The following is a 27,048-nucleotide window of genomic DNA, read 5'->3' on the forward strand; positions in this document are numbered from 1 at the left end:
TGAGTTCATACTAAATATACTATTAACAGTTTTCTTTTTTCACTTAATGTATCTTAGATGTCTTTTCATGTCAGTGCATTGGATCTGCTTCATTCATTTGATTAACTGCATAGTGTATGTATACCATATGTTAGTTAATTGTTTTCTGATTGATGAATGAACCTTTAGATTCTCCTCCTTTTTTCCTCAATAAACAGCATAAATTTATTGCTCACAGTTCTGGAGGCTGGAAGTCTGAGATCAAGGTGCCAGCATGGTTTGGTGAGGGCCCTCTTCTGGGTCACAGATTTCTTATTTAATATATTCTTATGTGGCAGAAGCTAGGTTTATTTTTTAGCCGTTAAAAATATTGCTACAAAGAACATTCTACTATATAACATTGTGTAGTTGTGGGCATGTTTTTAAAGGATAAATTTCGAGAAGTAAGAATGCCTGGCAGAAAGGGTATGAATATTTTAAGTTGTAATAGCTTTTGTCAAATTGCCACTTTTTTAGGTTATTTTCCTTTTGATAGAATATAAACAAGTTTATTAATCTGTATCTTTGTCTGTCCTGTAGAGTTCTATTTTAAAATTCATTTTATTGAAGTATATAGAAAAGTGTGCATGTCATGTATGTAAACCTCACAACCTGAACACACCCAGCACCCAAATCAAGGAACAGAATATTACTCGCACCCTGGAAGTTCTTTTGTGCTTACTGCATCACTGTTTGCCCCATGAGTAAGCACCATCCTGACTCCTAATAATGTAGATTAGTTTTGCTTGGTGTTCTTGTTTATAAAAATGGAATCACATAGTATATAGTACTATTGCTTTAATTTTTGTGAGTCTGAAAAATTGAAAATAACATTGCTATTCTAACTTACATTTATCTCCATAATGACTAAGATTATTATATTTGTGTATACCTCAAAAGTTTTTTTTAAATTAAGGCTCAAATGTTTGCATGTTAGAACACAAATGATTGAAAGTAAAAACAAAGCAAACCCCCAGATTGTAGGATTGTGATCATTTTCCTCCAATATTCCTAAAGCTAAGTGTCTCCGCCAGCATCAAATAGCTTTCACGTTTCCACATTCAACAAATAATGATTAAAGAGCTTCAAAACATGGAAGTTCTTATTTTAATACAAGTCTCTCTATTCACCAAAGATGGGACTGACCCTAGAGTTCAAACCTCATAGGATACTGGCACTAAGTATTCTAAGCAAGATGGGAATCTCATATCTGGAACCAGTACTTGAGGTCTAGGGCTAGGAAGAAGCAGAAAATGCCTTCCTGGTCGTAATAACAACTCTAAACTACTTAGAAAAAAAATTAACAAAAGATGTAGAAGACCCAAATAGAATAAATTATAATCATGCTTAGGAAACCTATTTTTGCCCTTAAATTCTTTAAGCTGAGAGTACTGAGGCTCATGTTTTTAAGAGATAACTACATAGTTTTTCATGGTTAAAAAAAAATTATAAAGTATCAAACAGTTATTTAATAAAGAGAAATTTTTATTTCCATTTTGGAAAGTACGTATAATTATGATGAAGAAAGTACAGTTCAAGATAGAATAATTTTTAAATGTGAGCAGTTAGAATAAATAAAAACAGAAAGTCAAGCTAGGCTTGGTTAACATACTGCATCTACAGTATGAAGAAATGCAAATCAGGATAGTAAAAACTTAGAAATCCTGCAGTGCAGAAACCTATTTAATTTTGTGTAACCTTGTGTTTCCCACTGGTTCTGTGATCATAGAAAGTCTATTAATATCTTCTGGGACGCTAGAAATCTGCAGAACATAGTTTGGAAAACAAAAAATATTTATACACCATTAATTTCAACACATAGGGTGCAAAAGTTTGTGGTATGCCAAAATCTTATTTATAGAATCTTAATTAGAGCTGTCACTAAAGAATGAATAATAACATAATAAAACAGTAACTATTAGAGCTATAAAAGGACCTGAATATAGTAGTAGTAAAAACTGTTCTTTATCAGGTGTTTTCCAGGCATTTTCATTCTGTGGCTAATCTTTTTATTCTCTCAACAGTGTCTTTTGAAGAACAAGAATGATGAAGTACAAACTGTGTTTTTCTTTTATGGATTGTACTCTTAGTATGTGTCTGAGAAAACTTTGCCTAATTTAAGGTCACAAAGATTTTCTCCAGTGCTTTCTTCTGGAAGTTTTAGAATTTTAAATTACCCAGTTCTTTTTTAATGCAATTTTGCGTATACACAGTTTGGTGCTTTTGCTACAGAAGGCTCAGAATTTACATAGTTTTACAACTTGCTCTTTTTTCCCCCACTATTTATTAAGTCACACTGTTTTCATGTCAGTACAGTTAATTCTTTTGAGTAGCTGCATAGTAGCCCACTGAAGAATGTACCACAGTTTATTTAGTTTTTCTTCTCTTGACGGACAGTTTCCAGTTTTTTCCTATTGTCAGTAATCCTCCATGGTTTAATTTAAATTCAGTTCTAATCTTAATTCCTGCAAAATTTATTAAAAGCTTTTATAATGGTATTTGATCTTTCTAGATTTTGAGGCACATTTAAAACTTTAAATTTTTGGTAAATAGTTCTGACTTTTCTTGTTCAAATATATAGTGGAAGTGTCAGGGTGAAGTTATGATGTAAGCAATCATTATTTTAAGAAATTTATTAACTTCTCATTTTCTACCATAATCCTAATGGATAATGCACCCCTCATGGTTCAAAAAGTTATAATAAGTTTGTTTAGAAAGCTCTGGTTCTAATTTCTCAAACTAATTCCTCAGTTTATATGACTGACTTTATTTGACTGCTCTTCCACACTTTCATTTTTCAAGTCTCTCTGAAAAATCTGTTTGATCTCTGTAATGAGATTATAATATTACCTAAATACGTATTTAGATTTGTGAAATACTGTTTCTATGACATCACATTTGTTGATTTTATTTCTCAAAATTAATAGTATAAATTTGGGGGGAAACTTTCTTTTTTGTTCCTTTTATTCTGTTAATGATATTTCATTTTTCCATAACAGATTCAAAAGCTTTGTGACAGAGTAGCTTCATCTACTTTACTGGATGATCGAAGAAATGCTGTGCGTGCTCTCAAATCATTATCTAAGGTCTGTAACACTTCATCAGTTATTAAGTTCATTAAGATGGATATTAGTTACTTAAATAATATTTTTCTTTTCTGCAGAAATATCGCTTGGAAGTGGGTATTCAAGCTATGGAACATCTTATCCATGTTTTACAAACAGATCGGTATGTCTCTAATGATTTTTCTCCCTAATTTTTCTTGAAATTTTAATTAATTTGTTTTAGAGTAACTATTCCAGAAATGATAGACATATTAAGGCTATTAAGTTTTTATTTTCAGTTGTCATTTCAATAGTTATTGGACACTTGGTGCAAATTGTTGTGCCAAACATTAGGACAGACAATTTCAACCGCCAGGGGCTGAGAGTTTTCTCTTATATAAAAGTGGAATAAAGTAACTACTAATTAAAGGCATAAAAGTGGAAGTTTGAACTGGGCAAAAGGACTTGTTGATTTTCACTTAGATATACTACAATGTACTGTTCTCTAATGTAATATGTGTATTATGGTATATCAGTTATCCAGACTTTTTGGTGGATTTTTTTTAATAAATAAACTATATTAATAGAGTGAAGTGTTACATCTGAACATGTATTAAGAAAAAGATCACTCTGCCTATTTTTAGTTCTTTCAGTTTCTCTTTAAGAGATTATATATGCATCTTTGGTTTTAACTGACAACTGTGCATGAATAACTTTCAAATCTTACCTCTAGTTAGATGTATCTTACAAGCTTTAACTGCTCAGTGAATATTTCCACCATATCAAGATCTCTCACAAGTATCTTAAATTCAGAGTGTTCAAAAGTTGATTTATCTCCAATTGTCTAACCCTTATTCTGCTTGCCCCTGCCGTTCCCTTTAACTGCCTTTTGACCCAGATTCATACCAGTTGATAGCACCTTTCCAGTCAAGCAAGAAACTAGAGAATTTGTACTGAACTCATCTCTCTCCCTAACCTGTTATGCCATCCAGGCCAAAAAACAGCTGGAATCCATGAATTCTCTTGGTTTCCATTGTTGGTATTAGTTCTGGCTCTCAATATCAGTCACATAAACTATTTTCATAGCCTCTGTATTAGTTATCTATTGCTACATAACAAATTACCTTAAAGTTTACTGGCTGAAAAGAATATTTACTATGTCCCAGTTTCTGTGGATCAGGATTTCAGAAGTAGCTTAGCTAGGTAGTTCTGGCTTAGGGTCTCTCATACGGTTGTATTCAAGATGTCAGCCAGGACTACAGTCATCTGAAGGCTTGCCTAGGGCTGGAGGATATCATTCCAAGATGGCTCTCTCACATTGCTGTTGGCAAGACGCCTGCCTCACCTTGTTGCTCTAAAGAATTGCTTGAGTATCCTCATGATGTGGCAGCTGGCTTCTCCCAGAGCAAGTGATCCTAGAGAGAGAACAAAGAGAAGCCACAGTGCCTTTTAGGACATAGTCTTAGAAGTCACATATCATCAATCCCATCACATTCTATTTTACTAGAAGCAAGTTAATAAATATAGCCTACACTTGAGGAGAATTAGATTCCACGTTTCGAAGAGAGCTGTATCAAAGAGTTTTTTGACATATTTTAAAACCACCACCACCTCCAAACCATATTCTTTGCCTCTGATCTCTTTGGCCTTCCATTCAGGGTATGCATTTCAAGAATAATCTGTCTGAAATGTAAATCTATCACTCGCCTATTTAATGCCTTTCACCAGCTCAGTGCAGTGTGAAGTCCAAGTTTTTCAAACAGAGCAAAGCATATAAGCTTTTTTATGCTCATAACCTCTTTTTAATTTTATTTCGGCAATGCCCAACTGCTTATTCATACCAGTTAAAGCCTTTCCTAACATCCTCAGACAGTGTAACTCACAATGGCTACCTTTCAGAGCCAAGTAATTCTAATGCATTTGAATAAATCCATCAATACAGAGTAAGCAGCTGTAGCAGGAAGAATAATGGTCCTCCAAAGATGTTCATACCCTATCAGCATAACCTATGAATGTTACCTTAGATGGCAAAAGGGACTTCAGAGATGTGATTAAGTTATAGACTTTGAGATAGGGAGATTATGTTGGATTAAGCAGGTGGGCCCAATGTAATCCTAAAGTTTCTTAAAAGTGGAATAGGAATGCCGAAGAGGAGAGCAGAATAAAGTGATAGGAGAAGGTCTCCTTCTGTCTTCACTTTCTTTAAAGATGAAGAAAGGGTGCCTCTAGAACTGGAAAAGGCAAGGAAATGAGTTCTCGCCTAAGACCATCAGAAAAGAAGGCAGCCTCTTATATAAAGTGTGTATCATATAGCCTTCTGAATGTGTGAATTAATAATTGATCACATTAGAGGCTGATGGGTGTTTTATTATGCCTCTTAGGCAACAGAGCCAAACTCCTATGAGCTTTCTTGTGTTTCATTCCTTTTCTTGTGCTGAATTCTCTTTCCACTTGCCTCCAATGCTCATCTGTTGTCTCCTGTTTTCAGAATGTTCTGTGAGTGTTGTCTTAACTTCATGGATTGCAGAGGTCTATATTCTGCAGCCATCTTTTGCCACTTCTGATCGTCATTACTTTTTTTGCTTTTGCTCTTGGCCTCTCAGAATCCTTCAAGCATCACAGAGCTGTGTTCCCTTACTTGTCATAGCTTGAAACTTCCCATCTGTGCATGAGTCTGCTTCTCTTATAGCCATCTTGAGCAGAGACTGCTCATTCTCCCAAGTCCCACACTCAGGGCCTGAAAGTTGTCTGTTTCCTCACTGATGTTTCCAAACTATGACACCTTGATAGTTTTTTTTTTAGCTGTACATTTCCATGGTTTTAGTATATTCATGATGTTGTGCAACTATCACCACTAATTCCAAAACATTTTCATCACTTCAGAAGAAATCGAGTATCCATTAGTTGTCGTTGTCTATTTTCTCCTCCCCACTAGTGCCTAGCAATCACTAATCTACTGTCTGTCTATATGGATTTGACTATTTTGGATGCTTCATATAAATGAAATCATACAATGTGCAGCTTTTGTGTCTGGTTTCTTTCACTTAGCGTGATATTTCAGGGTCCATCCATGTTATAGCATGCATTAGTATTTCATTCCTTTTTATGGCTGAATAATATTCCATTGTGTGGATGGGTCATATTTGTTTATCCAGTCATCTGTTGACAGACATTTGAGATATTTCCATTTATTGGCTGTTATGAATAATGCTACTATGAATATTTGTGTACTGGTTTTTGTGTAAACATGTTTTATACAAGGGAATCCAGTTGTTGGGTCATGTAGTAACTCTCTGTTTAATTTTTTGAGGAATTACCTAACACTTCCATGGTGGCTGCACCATTTCATATCTTATCTGCAGTGTATAAAGGTTCAATTTCTCCTCACCAATACTTGTTATTGTCCCCCTTTTTTTTGTATGGCCATCCTAGTGAGTGTAACTTGGCATCTCATTGTGGTTTTGACTTGCATTTACCTAATGACTAGTGATACTGAGTATCTTTCCATGTGCTTTTTGACCATTTGTGTATTTTTTTAGAGAAATGTCTAAGTCCTTTGCTTTTAATTGGGTTACTTGTCTTTTTATTGTTGAATTGTGTGTATATTCTGGATACAACTCCCTTAACAGACATGATTTGCAAAATTTTTCCCCCATTCTTTGGGTTGTCTTTTCACTTTCTTGATAGTGTCCTTTGATACACAAAAGTTTTTAATTTTGACAAAATCCAGTTTATCTGTTTTATCTTTTCTTGCATATGCTTTTGATGTCATAGCTAAGAAACCATTGCCTAATCCAAGGCTTTAAGGATTTATGCCAGTGTTTTCTTCCTAGAGTTTTATACTTTTAGCTCTTACATTTAGGTCTTATATCACATTTTGAGTTAATTTTCGTATATGATGTGAAGTAGGGATCTAACTTCATTTTTTGGCATATATGTATATAGTTGTCCTAGAACCGTTTGTTCAAGAGACTGTTCTTTCCTCATTGAATGGTCTTTGCATCCTTGCCAAAAATCAATTGAACTAAGTGTTAGGCTTTATTTTTAGACTCTGCTCTGTTGATCTGTATGTCTGTCCTTATATCAGTGCCATAATCTTGATTACTGTAATTTTGTAGTAAGTTTTGAAGTTGGAAAATATGAGTGCTTCAACTTTGTTCTTCTTTTTGAAGATTATTTTGGCTATCCTGCATTCCCATACAGTTGTTATGATCAGCTTGTCAATTTCTGTAACAATGGCACCTGGGATTTTTATAGGGATTGTGTAACTATAAACTAAGTTGGGGTATGTTACCATGTTAGTGACATTACATCTTCCTGTTCATGAACACAAAAGTCTTTTCATTTTTTTGAGCTTTAGATAATTTCTTTCAACAGTATTTTATAGTTTTCAGTGTATGAGTCTTGTATTTGAGTAAAATTTATTCCAAAATATCTTAATCTTTTTATGTTATTCAAGTGGAATTGTTTTCTTAATTTCATTTTCTGATTGTTCATTACTAGTATATAGAAGTACAGTTGATTTTTTTTTATATTAAGCATGTGTCCTTCAACTTTGCTGAATTTGTTTACTAGTTCTAGTAGTTTTTTAATGAATTCCTTAGGATTTTCTATGTACAAGATCATATTTTCTGTGAATAGGTGTAGTTTTAGTTCTTCCTTTCCAATCTGTATGCCTTTTATTTCCTTTTCTTGCCTAACTGCTCTCGCTGGAACCTCCAGCTCTTTTGAAAAGAAATGGCTGGAGGAGACACCATTATCTTGTTCTTGATCGTAGGGGTAAAGCATTTAGTTTTTCACCATAACATATGATGTTGTGGGATTTTCATTTTGAGGAAGTTCCCTTCTATTCCTGCTTTCTCGATAGTTTCTTAAAAAGATGTCCCTCAAAATTTCTCAAAAACAAGATAAAGTAATAATAATGTTAAAAACCCACTTCATTTGAGAGTTACATCCTCTGGTTGTGACCCCATCTGTCCCTCATCTTTGCTTTCGCTCCCAATCACTTCTTCATATTCGTTAAATCTTTGTGACCTGTATCTCACTTTGCTTTCCACTCTAAATACCATCATCATCCATTATGCTTTCAAAATTTGTCTGTTTATCAATGACTAAAAATCTTATACTTCGACACATTATAAACAGTTCATGTTTACCATGGGATTTTTTTTTTAAAAATAAAATACTTATCAAGGAAACAAATTCTAGTAGTCCAACTAGAGATAATACTGTTATGTTTATATAAACAATATTACAAAACATATATATAAACAAACACACAGACTTACAAATTACCTGGGTTGTACTAATTTTACTGTTTAAAGTTGGGTTTATTTTACAAATTTATTTTTAAGGTTTTTCTAAAATGTATGTAGACACACATGAATGTATCTTTATCTTTATTTTTTGCTAAATAGGATCATTTTGTACCTTAATTGTTTAATTTTTTCCTACTGGCATTAAATCAAGGGTGTTTTAATTACCATGTCGTTAAACATTCTTTGAAAAGACATTTTTTAATCATTGCTATATGTATGGATTTACCACATCTTTAAAAAAGTATTGGACATTTAGGTTGCTTTTAATTTTTCATGATTATAAGTAAAAACTGAACCTTTATATTTCTTTATAATTTGCACTCTGATATTCTGTTGGGGTAAGTTTTTAGAAATGGAATTAATGTTTTATACAATCTTGCTAAATAAGAGTCTAAAATAGTCATACCAAGTATAATCTAACTATCAGTGTATAAATATAATAATTTTTGTTTCTTCCAGTTCGGATTCTGAAATAATAGGTTATGCTTTGGACACACTATATAATATTATATCTAATGATGAAGAAGAAGAAGTAGGTAAGTTTTTTTTACTGTGTTTTCTGTGCATAAAATTAACTGGATTGTGTCAATTTTGATTTAAAGTTGAGTTTATTTTATAAATTTATTTATGTTTCTTTTTCTTTCTTTCTTTCTTTGAAATCAATAAATGGAAGATGTTAGCTTAGTTCCAGAAAAATATCTTTAAGACGGTTGCTTTATATGTGATTTGGAGATGGAATTAGCTTCTTCTTTTTTAAAAAATATTTTTCCCCCTCTTTGTATTTGGTTTTAGTTAAGCATAATGAATGTTAGTAATCTCTAGATTATGTAATCATTTTTTGGCTATTGATTGAAAACTAAGCTATTTTATTTATATGTTATCTGGTGAGCAGTATGAAGTTAGAAGGTTTTTTTTCGTATTATATACTTAAACTTTTAACATAGGACATGTTAATTTATAAAGAGCAACAATTTTTTAAATTTAGAAGTTTTCTTTACATTGAATCTAATTGGTGTGAAATGATATGAATCAGCTTGAAATCCACACATCCCTTTAGTACATCCTTCTTTTTCTTTTTTGTTTCAAATTACTTGCATACTTAAGGTAGTCGTTTACTTAAGTCATTTATGTTTATTGTCAACTGTGAAATACTTGACTGGAAATCTGTGTACAATTTGTTCTATGTATTGTAAAAACATGCATTGTGTAACATTTTAGTGCTATTGAAGAGTGGTATCCTCATACCAGATTGGCTGCTGCAGTTGGATCTAGGTTTTTCATTTTTCTAGATAATCAGAAGAGTGGACATAATCATGCATTTTATAAGTCTAATTCAGACTGAAGTTCTAAGGTCTTTCAAAATCTGAGTAGATAAGTCATAAAGAAATGTAGATGATATTGAGTTTGTACATATTTTATTATAATGAAAGTAGAGCAGAAATATAGGTAGACATTAACTTCACAAAACACCAGTAATAGGAACATTTGAAACTGTGTTGTGTTGAATAGTCACAATTTCTTAGCCTTAAATATCCTTTTTCTTAAATACTTGTTTTTCTATGATACCTAGCTGACAACTTTATTAATTTCTGAGGGGTGAAAAATCTTTAGTAAATATAATTTGGTTCTCTTGGAAAAAGAGGCTGTCAATCATATGACAATAGTTAAATACATTATGCACAAGAACACACTTTGAAGGAAAAGATTCTTGTTTCTCCTAGTCATTTCTCAGATGAGAAAAAAAGGTGCAATACACTTATTAGAAAACACTAAAGAAGAAGACTTTTTTTTTCTTTCATTTTTTCTTAGTAGTTTCAGATTGAAAATTTAGCTCTTTTCTAGATTATACTGGAAAATTTTTGTATTTTAAAAAATTGTATAGCAGCAGTTAGGTGTTTTTCCTTTGTTATAAATTTATAATCTAATAATGTTTAAAATCCAGATTTTTGCTCTTTATGTATTTGGGCTTTTATTTTTAATTCAGTATCTAAAAATGATCCTTTGGATGAAACAGGATAAACGGTTCTTTGGAGAAAAACACTAGCAGGCTTATTTTTTCTAGGGAAGATTAAAATATGCACTTAAACTTTCTTCTGAACATTTACTTAGCCTGAAAGAGTCAATTTTTAGAAATCTAGATCTGAGAAATGTGGCCTTCAGTTCTGTTACTGATACTTTGTCTTTACTGCTTCATCGAAAGGTAATTCTTAGTTGACACAATGAACTTCATTTTAGATTTATTTACCTTGGGTATATTTTATAACCCTTCAATTTTTTAATAAATCTATCTCCTAATCCTGAAGATATAGCCTATGCTATATCTCTGTCAGGATACCTCTGATACTTGAGTAAAATGAGTATGTATCTTTCCTTCCAAGAGATTATATTATTATTTGACGTTTTTAAGCTCCTATTTGTTTTGTTGTGAATAGTACTACATAAGAAACTTTTCTTTATCACCCACTTTTTATTTATTTATTTTTGTCTACCTTTTCAGATGATGTTGAAGGTAAAAGATTGCATTTAATACGCATAACGCTTTTAGGCATAATTTCTGATAATATAAAAGGATACTATCAAGTAATGTTTCTTCTGGCTGGTAAAAAAAACTTGAGATTTGTTTCATTATATAAGAATCCCTTAATTAAAGAGGAATATTTGATAATCTTATATTACTGCTTATATTTCAATGGCTACTAAATCGATTGTTCAGAACACAGAAAATATTCTAGTGCATATTTTAACATGCTTTAGCATAATTAAAGCTTTTGGTCTGGTAGGACAATCTATTTGAATTACTTTTTATGTTCCTGGGAAAAAATTTTGAGGCAGTTTATTTAAAAGTAAAAATAGTATTTGAATATCTATATACATACAAACAAATTTTATGTACATTCAGTAAGAACTGGAAGGTATTCCAGTTTGAAATACTTATATGTTGATATTGTCCCTTTAAAATAATGCATGCACAATAATATCTGTTTACTCACATTTTTTTGTATTAATTTATAAAACTCATCAATATTGTCTGTCTTTTTTTTTGAGATCCGTTTCAAGTTCTATTTCCTTTTAACATTGATACTTCTTTTCCTCATAATTAAAGTAACCCAGTTTAATTTTATCATTTTTCCTGAGGTCCCTAAATTTTTCAAATGAGGAAGAGAAAATCCTTACCTAAAGTAGGTTTAAAATGGTACATAACAAAGTTGCCTATATCTAACAAAAAACTAACAAAGAAACTAACTTATTAGGTGTGTCACATTACCTTTTGTGACATTCGAACCCCTTGTTTGAGAGCAGAAAATACTGAGCATTTATGCCTCGACTCTTGTGACAATGCTGTTTCCTTATTCGGTAGTACAGATCAGCATTATATTTGTACAGAGCTTTAAATTTTACAGTGCTTTTATGCCCATTATCTTATTTGATCCTCATAGCAGCCTGTGAGGTAGGTGATATTTTTCTCTTTTTTAAAAATGAGGTAATGAAAACCCAGAGATCAGGTAACTTATACAGTATGATCTAGTAAGTTGGATAGCAGAACTTTTTTTGATACATTTTGTTTTATATTCCAAAGATTTCTAATTTAATAAATTATGGCCATTTTTCTGACTAGATTCTTTATTAAATCTTATAACTTACATAACTAGTTCATAGGATGCAGATAGATGTTAAAAAATATGGATGTACTTTTTATTGTTGAATAGTATTTTGTTGTATGAATTTATATAATTTGCTAATTCATTCCCCTGTTGGTAGTCATTTGGATTGTTTGCAGTTTTTAGCTGGTAAACGTAAAGCTTTTATGTACAAGTTTTTGTGTGTTTCATTTCTCTTGAATAAATACACAGGCTAAGTGATACAGTATGTGTATGTTTAACTCTATAAGAAACTACCAAACTGTTTCTCAAAGTAGTTGTACCATTTTACATTCCTACGGTGGTGTATGAGAATCCCAGTTCCTCTTCATACTCTTCTACTTGATATGATCAGTCTTAAAATTTTAGCTGTTCTAATAGATGTGAAATTGTATCTCATGGTAGTTTTTATTTGTATTTTCATAACGAATAATTATATTGAATAATTTTTCATGCTATTATTTGCCATACATATTCCTTTCTTCTTTGAAGTGTTTATTCAAATCCTTCGTTAATTTTTTACTGAGTTGTCTTCTTATGCTTGAGTTGTAAGAGTTCTGTATATTTTCCAGATAAAAGTTCTTGTGATATATATTTCACAAATACTTTCTCCCAATCTGTGACTTACCTTTTTATTTTCATAACATTGTATTTTTTTTAATAGATATGTTTTGCTTTATTTTTGGAAGGGAGATAATTAGGTTTATTTATTTACTTATTTTAATGGAGGTACAAGAAATTGAACCCAGGACCACTGAGCTGTACCCTCCTCCAACGTTGTATTTTGAAGAACAAAATTTTGCATTTTGGTTGTCTAGTTTACCTTTTTTTTCTTATATAATTTGGGCCTTTTGTTTCCTATTTATGAAATCTTTGCCAGATCTAAAATCACTAACATTTTGTCCTATGTTTTCTTTTTAAAGTTTTATAGTTTTAACTCTTATGACTAGGCCTGTGAGCAAATAGGTCTGTTTCTGGACTTACTATTCTGTTGATCTGTGTGTGTGTCGTTTTTGCCTACATGATGCTGTCTTGATTACTGTAGCTTTATAAGTCTTGAAATTATGTAGTGTTAAGTCCTCTAACTTTGTCTCCTTTTCAAAATTATTTTGGATCTTTTTGGTCCTTTCAATTCCCATATCATTTTAGAATCAGTTTGTCAGTTTCTACAAAGGGCTGACTGAAATCTTGATTGGGATTCTGTTAAATATACAGATTGATTTTGGAGAAGACAAAACATTTTAGCAGTATTGTGCCTTCTAATACAAGAACATGGTATATATATTTATTTAAGTCTTCTTTCATTTCTCTCAGCACCATTTTTGAGTTTTCAAAGTATAAGTCATACAGGTTTTATCAGATTTATCCCTAAGTCTTTAATACTTTTTGATGCTGTTTTAAGTGGTGCTGTTTTAAAATTTTAATTTCTAATTGTTCATCACCAGTAAGTAAAAATGCAGTTAATTTTGTATATTGACCTTTTATCCTGCAACTTTGCTAAACTCACTTATTAGTTCTAATAGGATTTATTGTAGATTCCATAGGATTTTCTACATAGACAAACATGTCATCTGTAAATCCAGTTTTACTTCTTTCCAATCTGTATGCCTGTGGCCCTGTGGCACTAGCATCTTCAGTATGATGCTGACTAGAATTGGTGAAAGTGGATATTCTCGCCTCTTTCCTCATAGTAAGTGGAAAGCATTCAGCCTTTTACCATTAAGTGTAGAGTTGGCTGTAAGCTTTTTGTAGATGCCCTTTATCATCCAGTCTTGTGACTTTAAATCATTATTATGTTTATCACTCTAATGTATATGTCTAACCCAAACCTATCCACTGACAGCCAAGCTTGTTTTTAATTAACTGCCTACTTGATGAATATCTCCAAATTTTTATCTATCTCAAATTTGATACATCCAAAACTAAATTTCTGGTTCTCTCTATACTCTGAACTTGCTTCCTCCACAGTGTTTCCAGTCGGTAAATGGCAATACTATTCTTCCAGTCTTCAGGCCAAAACCTTAGAATCACTCTTCCTTTTTTTCCCCACCTTCTCACACCCCTTCTAAGCAGTATGTCAGCAAATCCTGTTCCCTCTGTTTTCATAAGAATTATGACCACTGTCTAAGTCACCTTTATCCCTTACCCTGATGATTGCCTCCTAATCAGTCTCCCAATTATTTCCCTCTTCCCCTGACATTATTGTCTTAGCACAGCCAGGCTAGTCCTTTTAAAAGCAAAGTATTTTTTGTTTGAGTAATGTAGTTTTAAGGTCCAGAAACAGTTAATTCTTTTACTGATACAAGAGATGATAAAAAGAAATATTTCTTAGGGTTTCTGAAGGAAAAACCTAGCATATTAATCAATACTGGAAAACATTTCTACTTGTGGTCTCTTCTCTTTTCTCTTTTCCCTATAAATAATTAGATGTGATTATCACTGTCACTGTTGGATTGCCTTGCTTTTCTTGTCAGTACTTGTCACTACTTGCTTTCTAAAGCGTATTAATACTACAATGTCACATTTGAAAAAGAACTGTTTGAGGGGTAATAAATGTATTTGATCTTGACTGCCAACTCCATTGGTTTATAGTCACTGCCTGGAGCAACATGTGGAAAAGGATTAGCTGTGTCTGGTATGGGTGAGGGAATGAGGAGTAGTGTACTTGCCATCTCTAAATTGCATTTATAGTGTAGGCAGATTTTAAATGATAATTTACTTTTGTAATTGTTGCTTCAGTTTTTAGTGATCCTTTACATTTTTTTGATATAATACATTGAAACAACAGATGGTTTAATCTAAAGACCTTCAAGTCTTAAGGACAAATATAAAATCTTTTAAAGAACAAGTAAAAAATTAAATGTCAAATTTAAAAATTCTGGTTTTATTGCCAAATAACTTCATAGGATATATATGTTAATTTTTTTAAAAAAGATACTGAAGGATCTGCAGATGATTGGTTTGATTTTATAATTAAATTATTTAACGCAGTAACAGTAAGAACTGTATAGTTCAATAATGTTTGGGGGAGGAGATTTTGAGGTATAATTTACATATATTAATATTTATCCTTTGGGCAAAGGTATGTAGTAGCGTAACGACTATCACATTTGAGATAGAATATTTCCATCACCCTAGTAAGTCCCCTTGTACTCTAGAGTTTTAACCTAAAAAATGACCTTGAGAAAATGTGAAAAATCTAAATGTATTTTCTTTGAGTAGCATATTTAAACATTTAAAAAATAAAAATTCATTTAAATGACATTGAAAGTTATTATTAGGATATGTCTTTCCAGCAAAATTGTGATACTACTTCCGACATACAGTTCCAAGAAAATTATCATTTCTGCTTAGCTTCTGTAACAAAAAGGATACTTTAAAACAACAAAGCATCATATTCAAGTACCTTATCTTTGAATGTTACAGAAGAAAACTCCACAAGGCAGAATGAGGATTTGGGAAGCCAGTTTACAGAAATTTTCATTAAGCAGCAAGAAAATGTCACTCTCCTGTTATCTTTATTAGAGGTAATTAAAAAACCTTGCTATTTTTGTCATTTTATAAGCTTCTTTTGTTGCCTCTTTGGGTGTTACTGAGGAAGCAACATATATATACCTTTTTAAGATAGTAAAATTTGTTGTATCATTGAAAGAGATTTACATGCTTGTTTTAAGAGCCTTATAGTGTGTTGAAATATTGATTTACTTCTTATTTCCAGTTTTATAAAATACTGTTTTATCTAGTCAATAATAGTTTAATCAATTTGATCAATTTATATTAACTCATTTCTTTTTATTGCTTTTTATTCTTAGTTTTTTAAAGTTCTCCAAACTCTTTTTTGTTTCTAGTTTTTTGTGCTACTGGTATTAGTTGAAAAAAAATGTTTTTCTTGAAAATGTGAGTTACAAATGTTAAATATTTTAAATTCTTACAGGAGTTTGATTTCCACGTCCGCTGGCCTGGTGTGAAACTTCTTACTTCTCTTTTAAAACAGCTAGGGCCTCAAGTGCAGCAAATTATTTTAGTCAGTCCCATGGGTGAGTGACTCATCTTCCTTATATAATTTTGGATTAAAAGTGAGGATCATTCCTAAAGAGGGTGACTGAAATGATGTGTTAATAAATTGTTTATAATTTGAATCACTATTTGTAATTTTGATCTGCCAGTGTTTTTCACATAGTTATATGTTTCAGGTGTTTCAAGATTGATGGACTTACTAGCGGATTCCAGGGAAGTTATACGTAATGATGTAAGTTAAACTTGAAAAAAGTCTAAGAATATGCATTTTGTTTTCTCTCTTTGTAAATGAAATCTTTGTTGACCCTTATTCAGAGTCATAAAAAGTTAGACTTGGAATGTTGGGGTATTAGACAATCTTTTAGACCTTTTAAAGTCATATGCAAGGCCACATTTTTTCTTTGTTTTCTGCCTATTCAGTATTTTGGCTTAGACAAATGATTTTGCTATTCAAACTTATGCCTTCCACAAGTTTAGGATTTCTTTCATCCTTTTCTGAAGGGTTGTACTGACACCAAAGTCTCCCTCCAGAAAGAGTAGAGGAAACATCCCCATACATTGAACTGCATGACCTTAACAAAGTGTCACGTTTGGAATCCTCGCTCTTATTCGATTGAATGCATATTTCAAAGGATTTTCCTTGTAATCTTTATTTAACTATAGAGCATGATTTGCTCTAGAGTTAATTTTCCATTCTGATTTATTTTAATGTTTGCATATATATTTGAATATTTTGTATTGATACAATATTGTTTAGTTGCTTGAACATTTTTCTCTGTTATCTACAACTTGATCAAAACCTTAATACTCTTTATACAACAATTGGAAAATTTTTTTTTTTATTAGAGCTAGGAGATTTTTTTTCCTTAATGGAGATACTGGGGGTTAACTCAGGACCTCATGCACACCAAGCACACGCTCTACCACTGAGCTATATCCCTCACTGCCTGGAACTAGGAGATTTTATCAAGCTAATTCAGTCTCCATATATACACTTAGAAGTCCAAGACTCACGGAAACTGAGTGACTTGTTTTTGTTAGTAATGTCTTACTCATCTTTATATTTGTGGTACTTGGCCCTGTCCCTTTCTCATCTTAAGTGCTAGTAAACAACATTTGGATTGCCCTTAGCCTCACAACTGGTTCATGGCAAAGCAGAGATAAAGCTGAAATGCTCTTGACTTAGAGTCCACATGGACAGGTAGTTTTAGCTTTGTGTTTAAAATTTTGTAGTACATATATCAGTGCAGTATTGTAAGTGGAGGAATGATAATGTAACTCATGAGAAGGACATTTTTTATTCTTTTAAGAATTGTGTACCTATCTATTAGGAATTTTGTGTGTCTTTTCTTAACTAAAATATTACTATATACCCTAAACCTGAATGTGTTATTTTACTCCTCTCTTGGCCCTCAATTTAAATAAAACGGTACCACAAAAACCATTTAAAAAGAGATTCTCTCCTTGGATTGTTATTAGTATCATCACCATTTATTTTCATTTTCATATATAATTTGTGTGTATATATAACTACATCAAGTTGGTTCTTAAATATACTATTTCCTTTAACTTTCTACTTTTTTTTTCTGCTCCTAACCTTTTCTCCTCAACTTTTATTAGAAACAGATAAAATGATTCTATTTTATGTTGGTTTTCATTAATTTTATGATTAGGGATTAAGTTATACTTTTGCTGTAGTGTTTAGATTTTGGAGTTTTACATGTCTTCAGCCTTTTTGTCTTTGGTTTCAGTAAACCTATTCATTGAATTTTTTGTAGACATTTACTATCAAACATTATGTAATAAAACACACCAAAATCTAGCACAATTGACACTGTCAACCAGAGGAAACTAACTGTCACCTCTGGCAATTATTAGTAGCACTCTGTAACTGTCTCAAATAGTAGACTGCTTTTTCCTCCCTCTTTTGTACCTTTTTCTTTATCCTTCTTTTAAAATTGTCTTTTCTTTTCCTTCTTTTTAATCTTTCTAATTGCATTGAATGACAGTTGTCAACATTGGCTAACCTCCCTGGGAGCCTGTTGGTAAAGATTTTTAGCCCCCTTTTGTTTTATATTTGAAACATTGATTTTGATCTGGATTTAGAGAACCAGTTGGTCATTTACCATAGGTACACTGAACTATCATATTTATTTGTTACTTAGTGTTTTAAAATTAGAAAGAAAAGTTGAGAAAACTGTCAGAAGTAACGACTAGCTCACTTCTAAGTGATAGACTGTAATTTCATTCTTTAATTTTTAGTTTTTTATAATGAAAAAGGTAAATACACACAAAAGTAGAGAATACAAACAAACTCACCCCTTAAATCCATTAATTTTCAAGATTTTGTTATATTTGCTTCACCTACCCCTCCCATCACCACTCTCCTTTATTTTTACTGGAGTATTTAAAAGCAGTCGAAACATCTGAATAATTTCACCATTATACATACTTCAGTACACATGTCATGTGTATGTGTTTCCTTATATAACTACAATGCCATTATCGTATTTAACAAGATAACAACTTTGTTTTAGCTCTCAGTTTAAATAAGATAACGAGTCTATATTCACGTTTCCCAGTTGTCTCATAAATGTCTTTTACAGTTGGTTTCTTCAAATCAGGATCCAGACGAAGTTCTCCCATTATATTTGATTGTTAATGTCTATTAACTTATCTAAAGGGCTTGATTAGGTTCTGGTTCACCTCTTTGCTAGGGTGTTTCCTAGGTGATGCAGCCTACTTAATTATACAACACATCAAGAAATGTAGTATCTGTCCGTCCCACTTGTAGTGATCAGTAGGTTTGATTCAGGTGGTGACCACCAGATCCCTATATTGTAAAGTTCTCTTTCCTCCATTAAATCTGATCATTCATTAGTGATCATTGCCTGAATCTGTTATTTTGTTAAGGATTTCAAAACAGTGATTTTATAATTCTGTCATTCTTCTACATTTATTCAGCTTTAATATTCCACAGTGAAGAGCTCTGCTTTATCAACCAGTGTATTTTATTGCCCTGAAATGTAATTCACACATGAAAGAGAGGATAAATAGATTAATCTCATTAATTACCAGTTTTTAAAGTAAGGAATTGGTGCCCACTTGCTTTCAATGACTAATGAGTGTACTTTTCCTTCTTACTAGCATTTAGTGGATGTGTTTGATTGAAGAATGCACCTCTTAATAGTCGGGGGAAAGAAACTGATAAGTGTTGAGAACCTAGGTTCTATAGAAGTTATGTCATCTCCTTTAATCCTCATAAAAACCATGTGACAATAATATCATCCTTATTTTACACGTGGGTGTACTAAGATTCTAGATTTATGTAATTTGCTTTAAGTTGCACTAGTAAGTACAACAACCCTTTTTAAAACCCACCGTATCTAACTCACAGCCTCAATGTTTGTTCCACTGTATTTCCTCCTTCCTTTGTTAACAGTTAATCTCAAATTAGCATTAGGTAGGAGAATTTGACATGTAAAAGTAAACACTTCTGCTTTCTCTCTCATCTTAATATTGAGACTGGATAGTCAGGAAAATTAGTAGGATAAGCCGTTAGGCCATAGGCATTTTTTGTCTTAACATGAATACTTATTTGCCCAGTACTGACAGCCAGCAAAAATTTTGTCTCTTTGGAACTTTTGAACTACCTAGTTGCTATTCCTCTTCCTCCAAATAATACCTGGTTTTTTTTTTATTAAATATTTACTGTCTCTTTGACCTAATGGTATTCTTGGGCTCTTCTGGGCTCGTAAAATACTTGTTTGATAGTAAAATAAGCAGAAATTGTCAACAGTGAGTTTTTCTTGAATAATAAAGAGGTTGCAGAGTATATAGACTAAATCTAGCCCAACAGGAGCTGAGAAAAACTAAAAATCAGAAGCAAGAGACTATTGAGAATTGTCTTGTATTAGACATGCCATTCAGGAGGCTAGAATTCTTTCTTTTTTCTATTAACTTAGAGTCATGTTTGGAGTATTTGCAGGCCAGATAATTGTAAGAATATCTGAAATTTCTCTGCTAGAATGTGATGGTGTTTATTGATTTATATTAGTGAATTCACAGTTTCTTATTGTTACTGTTGTGAAGTATGTGCAGAGGCATTATTGAGACAGATACAATCATGTTCAGCTCTCTTAGACCACAATGAAAGCTGTGTAATGATTGATGACTGTACAAGAATTGTCATACATTTATATTGCACAGTGGAGAGAACTGAATTAGGAATTGGTGGACATGGATTTTAGCCAAGGCTCTGACCCTTTGAGATCTATGTAGCTTAGGGAGGCAAATTGCTTACTTTCTCTGTCCTTGTTTTCCCTCTCTATAAAGTGAAGAAGTTGCGCTTGTAAGATTCCTGCCACTGCTAAAACTCTGTGGTTTTTTAAGTAGTTTTTAAATGTCTTTTAAACATTGTACTCCACTTAACATTATCTTTCTTCTCCATAAGGGTGTCTTACTGCTACAGGCACTAACAAGAAGCAATGGAGCAATCCAGAAAATTGTTGCTTTTGAAAATGCTTTTGAAAGACTACTGGACATTATTACAGAGGAGGGGAACAGTGATGGAGGTATAGTATGAAGAGATTGATTTGAAGAGATTCTTTTTGTTCTCATTGAATTGTTAACTTTTCAGGAATGCGATTAAAGGGAGAAAGAAGGACGTGTACTTTTTTGTTGGTTTGTTACGTGTTGAGAGAGGCTTCCTTGGGGGAGGACGTATGCTTTATATTCTTCCTTCCACTATGGTGTGTTGAGTATGTTTCTTTTTATTTATGTTTAATAGTTGGTAGGCTTCCAGAGTCTAGGTTGATGTTTTTATCATTTCCAGAAAATCTCAGCTATATCATGTCAAATACTGCTCTGCCACATTTTCTCCTGTCTTTCTAAACTCAGGTTCAATTCTCTGTCTTCTGATTAGGCTCTCACGCTGTCACTTTCTTTTCTGCGTTTTCCATCTTTTTATCTTTCCAGGCATTCTTCTGGATTGTTTCTACTGACCTGCTCTCTATTTCAACTCTTCTCTCTTTACCTATGTTTGATTGGCTATTAAATGTGTCTATTGAGTTTTAAATTTTTCTTTTCTAGAAGTTCTGTTTTGTTCTTTGGCAGACTTGCTAGGTAATTTTTTATAACTTCCTTTTCTCTGCATGTATTTTCAACTTACTTTTTATTTCTTTGGATTTAAGAAACAACTATTTCATAGTCTTTGTCTGATATTCCTAGTACTTTAAGTCTTTGTGGGTCTGGTAGTTGCTCTACTGGTTCTTAAGTATGGTATGTGGTTATCTTTGACTATGTTTTGTGTGACACGTAATAGAATTACTTAACGGAATTTGAACCCTGGAGAAGAATGTGTTTGTTTCTGCCAAGCCCTGGGGGTGCAGATTATCTGAGATCACCTTAATCCAAACTTAAGACTTAATATTTCCTGGACCACTCAGGCAATGCAAACCCAGGCTACAAAATTTATGAGAACTAGTTAACTTCTCATTATTCTCACCCTGAGGATATATCCCTTTGAGGTCCTGATTTATTAGTTGAAGAGTTTTCTGTTAGATTTCTTCCTTACCTTGTGTATACCCTTGGCTTTGATTTATTTTCCTTCTGTCCCATGAGAATGTCAAAATGAACATTTTAGATTTATCAAGATCAAGAAATGTACTCCCAGCCAAAAGGTAGTTTTATACTTGTTTAGCTGTGTAGATACCCATTTTCTTGTCAGTTTTAGCCTGCTAAACTGTCACTTCTTCATTGCTCCTAGGCTTTTTTTTTTTTTAATTCAGGGGTTTTAGTTGTTTTTAATGAGAAGTTGAACCAAAAATCTAGCATTAAGGTCAGAGAAGAGAATGAGTTTGTTTGCATTCACTGAACTGAGGTTAGCAAGTAGTGTTGGATAGTTGACAGTTGGCTTACTAATCTGGAGGGCAGGGCTGGGCTGGAAATAAAGATTTCTTTTTAATTGTTTTGTTTTGTTTTGTTTTGTTTTTTTTTACTCATACTTTTTTTGTACAACATTAAAGAAAGTGGACTTCATTCTAAGAAATTCTGTGTCATGTTGTAAATACAACAGTTTACAATGTTGTGTCAATTTCTGGTGTGTGGAAATAAAGATCTGAGAGAATATAGATGAAACAAAATTAGATAAACAAGAGAGTTTAGGTGAGTCATTTAGAATAAGTGAAGAGTGAGGAGGGAAGTGCTGGGACAGAGCCTAAGGTATACAAGTAGTTAAGAAATATTAGAGGAGGAGGCATTAGTAAGAGAGACTGTGAGAAGAAACAGGCTGAGAGGCAAGAGGAGAGCCACACTTTTTGAAGGATTAGGAGAGCAGGTACCAGTCTTAGAAGTCACTGAGCTATCAAGATAAGGACATGTATCTATAGGATAAGAAATGTATCTGAAGGATTTAGACTGTGAACATCACTGATGACCTTGGGGAGAGCATTTATATGTAGTGGTTGCCTCAGAATCCAGATTGAAGTATCAGAAGAGTGAATTACAAGAGGGAAAATTAAATAGTAGAGAAAACACATCAGGAATCTGGTAAAGACAGGGGGCACAGAAGTGAACAGAAACTGGAGGTTGACAAAGAATGATTTTTCTCTTCTTAAATTTTTTATTGATATGAAATATTTCAAGCATACAGAAAACAATAGGAAATAGCATAACAAGCCCTTGTGTACCTACCATCCAATTCTTTTTAAATAAAGTATCCTTCTGAACGTAATTTCACAACTTCTGTTTTTTATTCAGCATTATCTTTTTGAGATTTATCCATGTTGGTACATGTTGCTGTAGTTTATTCATTTTAAGCATGATATTTTATTCTGGGGTGTGAATATACTATAATCTGTTATTTTCTTGTTGAGTTGATAGGCTTTATACGTTTTTGCTAATATAAACTGTTAAAGCGACTGGTCTTTATGTATCTACTTGTGTATTAAGTTTCTCTACATTATATACCTAGAAGTAGAATAGTACTTTTTTCATCTTTACCAGGTATTGTCTGGTATGCTCTCTTGAATGGTTTTATTAGCCTATACTCCATCAACAATGTTTTCAAGTTCCTGTTTTTCACATCTTGTCAATTCTTGCTTGCCAGTTTGATGAGCAAGAGATGGTATCTCATTGACCTCATTTCACTTCTTAAATTAATGAGATTAAGCATATTTTCATGGATGAGGTCACTGTCTGTTTTTTGTTTGCTTATCTTTCACCCTTCTGAATTACCTTCTTGCCCATTTTTGTGTAAGAACATTTTTCCTTTTCTAGTTGATGACTGGGAGTTCTTTATATATTTTGGGTACTAATCATTTGTTGATAATACATATTTCAGTTATCTTCTTTTGGTTTCTTAGTCTGTTTTTAGTGTTTTTATTAAAGTTTAACATTGTAATATTATCACAGGCTTTTTTTTTTTAATGGTTTATGCTTTTGTGTCTTATTTACAAAATCTTTCTCTACCTCAAGGGCATAGAGGGTTTCCATCACTTTCTTATATGAAAGGCTTTAAAATTTTGTCTTTTATATTAGTAGGGATTTTGCATTTGAATTATATTCTAAGATTTGTGGTCAATTTTCCGTATGTGTACAGGTCTGTTTCTAAGTTCTCTGTTCTGTTCCATTAGTTCACTTGTCTAGTTCTACACTAAAACCACACTCTCTTAATTACTAAAGCATCATAATAATCTATTAGAATACAGGAAAAAATTTCCTATCTTGGCCCTTTTCAGAATTGTCTTACACTTCTTTTCCTTTTGTTTTTCATTTGAATGAAACTTACTTGCTAGTCAAATTATCTGAAAAATTCCAGTTGGGATTTTAATTAGAAATATATTGAGTTAAAAAAAATATATTGAGTTTAAAAATTAAGGAGGATTGTCATTGACTTTTTCTACCCATGATCCCAGGTATATCTTTTAATCTATTAAGGTCTTCTTTTATGTATTTCATTAATATTTTATAATTTTGAACACAGAGTTGTATACATTTTTTATTAGATTCATTTGTACGCATCTTACACTTTTTGTTACATGTAAATGGGATCTCTTTCTATTACATTTTCAAATTGATAACTACTTGATTTTTGTATAATGGTCTTATATCTAACCACCTTATTAAACCATTAGTTCTAATTGGACTTTGTGTTGATAATGATATTTTCTACAACTAAGAATAATCTTTTTTCTTTCTTTAATTCTCATACCACTTTTCTTCTTTGTCTTATTGCACTGGTTAGAGTCCTTAGTACAGTGTTGAATTTTTTTTCTTATTTATTTATTTTAATGGAGGTACTGGGGGTTGAACCCAGGATCTCGTGCATACTAAGCATGTACTCTGCCACTGACCTATACCTGGACTCAGTGTTAGTTTCTGACTTTAATGAGAATGTTGATGTTTCACCTTTAAGTCTGATTTTTGCTAAGAGTTTTTATCATGAAAGAGTCTTGCATTTTATAATCATTTTTTCTACATCTATGGAAATTATCAGATTATTCTCCCTTAATATAAGAGGGCTTTTTCTTTAAAATGGAAGAGACTGTAGCCAGTGTAAGCAAGCAGAGAGGGGGCAGAGGTTTGAAATGAGAGAAACAGAAGACAATCAGTCAGTGATACATAATACCTCAAAAAGGAGGAAGAAACAGAATCCAGAGTAGAGGTAAGGATTGGCTTTTAAAATAGGAGAAGAAGCATATCTTCCATTATAACAGAGGATGGCATGGGTGAAGATTCAGGTCCTTTTTTGGATTTGGTGATAGGGAGTTGAGTTGAAAGAGGAAGACGCAGTTGAGAATTATGGAGAAGACTGGAAATAGTCTTTTGGAATAGGAGATTTGTTGACTGTTGTAATTAGGGAGATTCCCAGGCAAGGATAAAGGCCCCATTGAGGGTGTTCACCATGATTTTATAGCAGTGCAGACTATTTGATTATCTGTCCCCCTTTCCCCCCAATATTCAGCTACCTAATTACAGATGTAGGGGGTAAAAGGCCAGGCAGGCAGTTTTTGATGGGATTGTGCCTTTTCCACTGTCTATGGAAAGACAGACGAGAGGTTAGCAAATTATAAGGTGGAAGAAATGAAGATCTATATGTGCCAAAGCTAGATAAGGAAGGCAGTCAAGACAGAAGAGTTTTCTAAAAAGAAGACGTTGATGGGTTAAAAGTCTCAGGGAAACTAGAACAGATATGTTGAGAATATTTGAGCTGGAAAGATAGGAGGTTTCAGTGCTAGAGTAAGGATTATCTCTGAAGATGAGGCCAAGGGACTGAGGGGTCCAGGTATTGGATGAGTTGTCATTGAAATTGAAATCAAGAGTGACAGCAGAACATGAAGAAAGGAAAAAGACTTTGAGTGAAATGCCATTGTTTTCGGTGAGCAAAGAGTGGTGACCATGAATTTGCTATGTAACTGTAATGAGGAGTTGTAAAATAGATGGTACAGCCAGATGGCCTGAGCCTCAGTGGAACAGGAGATTTTTATGAGAGGATCGATGATCTCTGGAAAGTACTCTGGGCTGAGAGGATCATTAACATTACAGAGTAAAGTAGCTTCTTTAAAGAAAAGGAATATTTCATAAGGTAATTGAGGGTATAGTAGGTTTTATTAACCAATGTTTGGGAGTTTGAGGTAGCATCATAAAAGAGTTTGAAAGGGGATTAAGCAGGGGAGAGGAAACACGAAGCATTCTAAGATGAGAAAATGGGAAAGCATAGATGAGCAGAAGGTGCACATTTTCAAAGGTGACCAAGGAAAATGGGATTCTAAGGCAAGGTGGGAGTGGTTAAAGGTTGCAGAGTGAATTCTAGATCCTTCGTGGTTGCCGAAACAAGTTCCAATGGCTTCTTTTCATTGATAGTGAACCTCAAGGCTCTAGAATTCACTTTGCACACTGGAAGGAAGGCCTGCTAGTTATAGTGAGGGCTTTGACATTCTGTTTTCTCCAGCGCCTTCAGATGGTCCTAATGGCAGATCTTACATAATGGAGATTTATGGTCCTGCATAAAAGACAGATAGATAGAGTGGTTTCTGCTTATGAGGGTGGAATCCACATGGTTCAGGAATATGAGATAAGGAAGCCTCTAATCTGGAGAAATCAATTAAATCAAATTCTTAAAAAATGTTTAATATGTACAACTTTAACATTTTAAGTTAAACGTTACACATTTTTTAATGTACATTTATTTGCTAATCTTTTGGTTTAAGGCCAGATCTTTTCTTTGAATACGGGTCTGCTGATTGGAGTCTTTTGATCATCTTTCTTGAATATATCACACCTATAATATATCACAGGATTTGCATTTTGGTTTCCTTGAAATGGAGTGCAGGATCTTTCTGGGGTTTCGCAGTTACTTCCCTTATTTTTTAGACTTGTATTATCCATGCGTAACAATAGCTGTTCATAATGACTTGATTTCATTGAGTTTTGCCAGATTTAAAGGTAGTTCTCATAAAAATAGCTCTGTTGTCATACTTACATTTTAGTAGTTTACATAATAGTTAATTAATAACTAGTACAAATAGCATGATAGATTTCTGAACAATAGTCATTTACTCTTAGGTACAATACAAAAAGCATGACCCATGAAAGAGAAAATTGGTATGTGGGACATCACTAAATAGAAATTTTCTCTGCAAAAGACACTTCAGAGAATAAAAAGATAAATTACAGACTGGAAGAAAATATTTACAAAACACATCTGAAAAAGGACTTGTAGCCAAAATATACAAAGAACTCATAAAGTACAAGTAAATAAAAAACCCAATTTAAAAATAGGCAAAAGATCTGAACAGACATATCACCAAAGAAGATATACAGATGGCAAATAGCATATGAAAAGGTAGCATCATATATCATTAGAAAAATGCAAATTAGAATAATGAGATACCACTACACACCTATTAGGCAAAAATCCAGAACACTGACAACACCAAAAGCAAGCTAGAATGTGGAGCTATAGGAACTGTCATGCATTGCTAGTGGGAATGCTAAATGATACAACCAATT

General features: G+C 32.7%; 1 protein-coding gene across 2 annotated transcripts in view; it reads left to right on the forward strand.

The window, feature by feature from the left end:
• The window catches only part of USO1 (USO1 vesicle transport factor), a 66,761-nt gene that overhangs the window by 9,077 nt on the left and 30,636 nt on the right, over nucleotides 1–27,048 (forward strand). For both annotated transcript variants that reach the window (XM_006198247.4, XM_015251114.3), the window contains exons 2-8: nucleotides 3,018–3,104; nucleotides 3,182–3,246; nucleotides 8,840–8,916; nucleotides 15,445–15,545; nucleotides 15,953–16,055; nucleotides 16,212–16,267; nucleotides 20,489–20,609. In XM_006198247.4, coding sequence (XP_006198309.1) covers nucleotides 3,018–3,104; nucleotides 3,182–3,246; nucleotides 8,840–8,916; nucleotides 15,445–15,545; nucleotides 15,953–16,055; nucleotides 16,212–16,267; nucleotides 20,489–20,609 — 610 coding nt within the window. The remainder of the gene's footprint in view (nucleotides 1–3,017; nucleotides 3,105–3,181; nucleotides 3,247–8,839; nucleotides 8,917–15,444; nucleotides 15,546–15,952; nucleotides 16,056–16,211; nucleotides 16,268–20,488; nucleotides 20,610–27,048) is intronic.

Source organism: Vicugna pacos, chromosome 2 (genome assembly GCF_048564905.1).
Source record: "Vicugna pacos chromosome 2, VicPac4, whole genome shotgun sequence".
Lineage (NCBI taxonomy): Eukaryota > Metazoa > Chordata > Mammalia > Artiodactyla > Camelidae > Vicugna > Vicugna pacos.